Source organism: Octopus bimaculoides, chromosome 7 (assembly GCF_001194135.2).
Source record: "Octopus bimaculoides isolate UCB-OBI-ISO-001 chromosome 7, ASM119413v2, whole genome shotgun sequence".
In the NCBI taxonomy this organism is placed as follows: Eukaryota; Metazoa; Mollusca; class Cephalopoda; order Octopoda; family Octopodidae; genus Octopus; species Octopus bimaculoides.
In genome coordinates, this window is record NC_068987.1 from 19,477,612 (window position 1) to 19,481,581 (window position 3,970).

Below are 3,970 nucleotides of genomic sequence, written 5' to 3' on the forward strand. Positions count from 1 at the left end.
ATATGCATGTGTGTGTGTATGTTTGTGTGTCTGTGTTTTGTCCCCCCAACATCGCTTGACAACCGATGCTGGTGTGTTTACGTCCCCGTAACTTAGCGGTTCGGCCAAAGAGACCGATAGAATAAGTACTAGGCTTACAAAGAATAAGTCCTGGGGTCGATTTCTTCGACTAAAGGCGGTGCTCCAGCATGGCCACAGTCAAATGACTGAAGCGAGTAAAAGAGTAAAAGAGTTGAAGTACTTTGTAATACCATCTTCTTTAGACCTGAGTGGTTGGCGTTAGGAAGGGCATCCAGCTGTAGAAAACTCTGCCAAATCAGATTGGAGCCTGGTGTAGCCATCTGGTTTTACCAGTCCTCAGTCAAATCGTCCAACCCATGCTAGCATGGAAAGCGGACGTTAAACGATGATGATGATGATGATGATGATGATGTGTGTGTACGTTGATGTTGTTGCAGTTGACTGAGATGCATTTCTATCAACAGGTGATTAAATACACAGACAGTGACAGTATCATGATCAACCTGCACCAATGTCCAGTTCTGGTCGATGATATAAAAGTTAAATTCAATTCTACAAATGTAAGTAGACTCCTCAGGTTTAAGTCTGGGTCAAGCAGGCATTTTTGCCCTTCCCCTCACATTCTACTCCTTTGGTTTTTCTTTCTACCTCTTTCCTACCTTCATTTTGTCCTTCTCACTCTCACTTCTTATTGGTCCGTGATGCAAAAAAAGTTGGGATCTCTTGATTTACAGAACTACATTTTTTTTTTCTAGTTTGTAATATAGAATAGCTTTGATCAAAGAGCAAACAAAATTATCTACCTTAATCAGGTACTTCCTGTCATGGCCTGCAATCAACTAAAGCTTAGTGAATAAAATTTGATAAACAAATAAACGAAAACAATGCAGAAGTGCTTTGGATGAACAGTATATACCTGATTGGTAGATATATACCTGATTGGTAGACATATACCTGATTGGTAGACATTATACGTTACTCAGTTTAACACAACCACCTTTAGTGCAGTACATCTATAGCGAAGCCTTCAGTTTGAAATTAATTTCCTCTCTTCCTTCCTCTCATCAGTCTTAGAGAAGTCCCTTCTTCCTTATCTAAACCATAAAAAAAACTATTTCAGTTTGACATTTGTTTAAGACTTTCATTAAAAAAGTAGTTAGTCCCTGGTTTGGTATTATTTATAAAAGTAAAATAGAAAGAAAATTCAACTGAAAAGTGTGTCTTTGCTTAAAAATCATCAATTCTCATCTTTGTTTTCGGTTGGCCAATAAGTAAGTCACTATAAGTTGGCAAGCTGGCAGAAACGTTAGCACGCTGGGCAAAAATGCTTAGCAGTATTTCATCTGTCTTTATGTTCTGAGTTCAAATTCTGTCGAGGTCAACTTTGTCTTTTATCCTTTCAGGGTCGATAAATTAAGTACCAGTTGCATACTGGGGTTGATCTAATTGACTGGACCCCTCCCCAAAAATTTCGGGCCTTGTACCTAGAGTAGAAAAGAATAAGTAAGCACTATACTAGAAATTGCAGCCAAATCTTCTTCAAATTGCATTCTATCTTATTAAGGGTTTCAAATTTTGGCACAAGGCCAGAAGTTTTGACAGGAGGTAAAAGTAAAGTTACCGTCTTGAGTCATGCTAACTCATAAGGGGCCAGATTCCCAGTTTCCATGGCATATAAATTCTCCACTGAGATAGGATGCCAGTCCATTGCAGGATTACTCACTTTTGCCATCTGAGTGGACTGGAGCTACGTGAAATGAAGTGTCTTGGTTAAGAACACAACACTTCGCCTGGTACAGGAACCAAAACCACAATCTTACGATCATGAGTCCAACACCCTAACCACTAGGCCATGCACTTCCACTTTTGACAAGAGGAGAGTAAGTTGATTACATTGACCTCAATATGTGACTGGTAATTTATGTTCTTAACCTTGAACAATGAAACAACAAAATTGATTTTGGCAAGATTTGAACTCAGAACATAAAGAGCCAGAATTAATGTTGCTAAGCATTTTATCCAACACACTAATGATTCTGTCAATCTGCTGCCTTATTCTACCATATTGATAAAAGAACAGCAGATTTGATCATGTAGTTTTAGATACATTATGTCAGAATAGAAAACGATATAGTTATGGCTGGAACATCTCTGATGAAAGGTGTGCACATTCAGGACTTACCTGAGGCTAAATAACAATTAGCATTTCGGAATTTTAAGATCATGTTGTTCAGTCGCAAGTCATCTTTGACTGAGCAGATGCATGATGAAAAGAGTTCAAGTTATGACCCGCACCCCACTCTTCCTTGGTCGTTACATTGGTCAGACTATGTAAACTAATCTCCCCCTCTCTCTCTTTTTAAGGGTGTAATTAAAAGGAGATTTAGCTGTTATTTCTAGCAAGCTAAGCAACCACATAGTGTCCCTTTTTCAGCAAAGGTATTCCTAATTGTGTTTGAGTGAAAAATTATCTGGACATAAATATAGCATAAATTTATAAAGTTACATTCAATTCTGGAAGCGGAATAGTTTTATTGAGAAATGCACTTGGCTACAAACCAAAAAGAGATAGGAGGGGAGTTCGAATCTCACTCACCTGATAACTTTCTTTTTTATTTGTCTGTCTTGTCATATTCTCCTCCATTTTTATATTTACATTTAATACATGCAAATTTATTCATTTTTTTTTTTTCTATTTCAGAAAAAACTTCCAAAGGGATATGATTATTGTCCGTTTTATTTCTGGTTTCACACATCATTCATTGAAGATCACAGGTAAATGTATGTGTGTGTATGTTGTGTGTGCATTTGTGTCTTTCTCTTGCTGAGTGTTTGTTCAGGCACCATGCAAAAATAAGGTCACCATTCAAATAATCTGTCACTGTTTACATTCTGCTGCAAAAAAAAAACATATTCCTGCCATTGGGCTGTTCAACATTTGAAGGACTCACAGAAACGTTTACTTACTTGGAAACAAGTGAGGGTTAGTGACAGGAAGTGTATCTGACCATCTGCCAGGTTTTTCTGACATCACTGACAGTTTAACCAGTGCTAAGTTATATCAGTTTGGCTGATTTTCAGTCAGGCATTTGGCATTTGTCTGACTGTGACTGATAGTCTGTAATACGGTGAAATCATGTGATACAAAAGTGCTACCTGCCAGTACTGACGAAATACTAACAACCAATGTTGTCAGTGCTTTTAAATACTTGTTGTCTTCAAGAGATGATTTCTTGGATATTTACCGCAGTCCTAGGTGTTATGAAAATTAACACCAAGTTTTATGTTGGATGTGCTAATTAATTCCACCTCAGTATGTTTCATGCGATAATTGCTAGCACGAAAATGTGGATGTTCGAAACGATGATCATGATGATGGTGGTGGTGTTGATAATGATGGTGGTGGTGTTGATAATGATGGTGGTAACAACAACTGCATGTCACTACCTTTCTTTCTTTCTTTTCCAGTTTATATTTGTCTCGAGATGAAATTGATAATCCACACAAACCAAAATTATGGAATATTTACAGAGAGAATTTCGCCATTATAGCTTCATTTGAAGACGTTAAGGGTTGAGGTGAGTCGTTATTCAGCTAATCAAGCAGGTCTTCTTTTTTCCTTATTCCTTCTTTTATCCTCTTCTTCTTGCTTTCCTCCTTTCTGGCACTTGTGCCCGGGGCATGTGTAAGGACTTTCAAGCAAGGTTGTTGCCAGTGCCCCTGGGCTGGCTCTTGTGTGGGTGGCACATAAAATACACCGTTTTGAGCGTGGCCGTTGCCAGTACCGCCTGACTGGCCTTCGTAGGATTTTCGAGCGAGATCGTTGCCAGTGCCCCTGGACTGGCTCTTGTGTGGGTGGCACATAAAATACACCGTTTTGAGCGTGGACATTGCCAGTACCGCCTGACTGGCCTTCGTAGGATTTTCGAGCGAGATCGTTGCCAGTGCC

General features: G+C 38.9%; 1 protein-coding gene across 7 annotated transcripts in view; it reads left to right on the forward strand.

The window, feature by feature from the left end:
• Positions 1 to 3,970, forward strand: part of LOC106872893 (phosphatidylinositol 3,4,5-trisphosphate 3-phosphatase TPTE2) — a 71,762-nt gene that overhangs the window by 64,374 nt on the left and 3,418 nt on the right. For all 7 annotated transcript variants that reach the window (XM_014920055.2, XM_014920061.2, XM_052969321.1 and 4 more), the window contains 3 exons: positions 486 to 581; positions 2,723 to 2,796; positions 3,490 to 3,599. In XM_014920055.2, the coding sequence (XP_014775541.1) occupies positions 486 to 581; positions 2,723 to 2,796; positions 3,490 to 3,598 (279 nt within the window). In that variant the 3' untranslated portion in view covers position 3,599. The remainder of the gene's footprint in view (positions 1 to 485; positions 582 to 2,722; positions 2,797 to 3,489; positions 3,600 to 3,970) is intronic.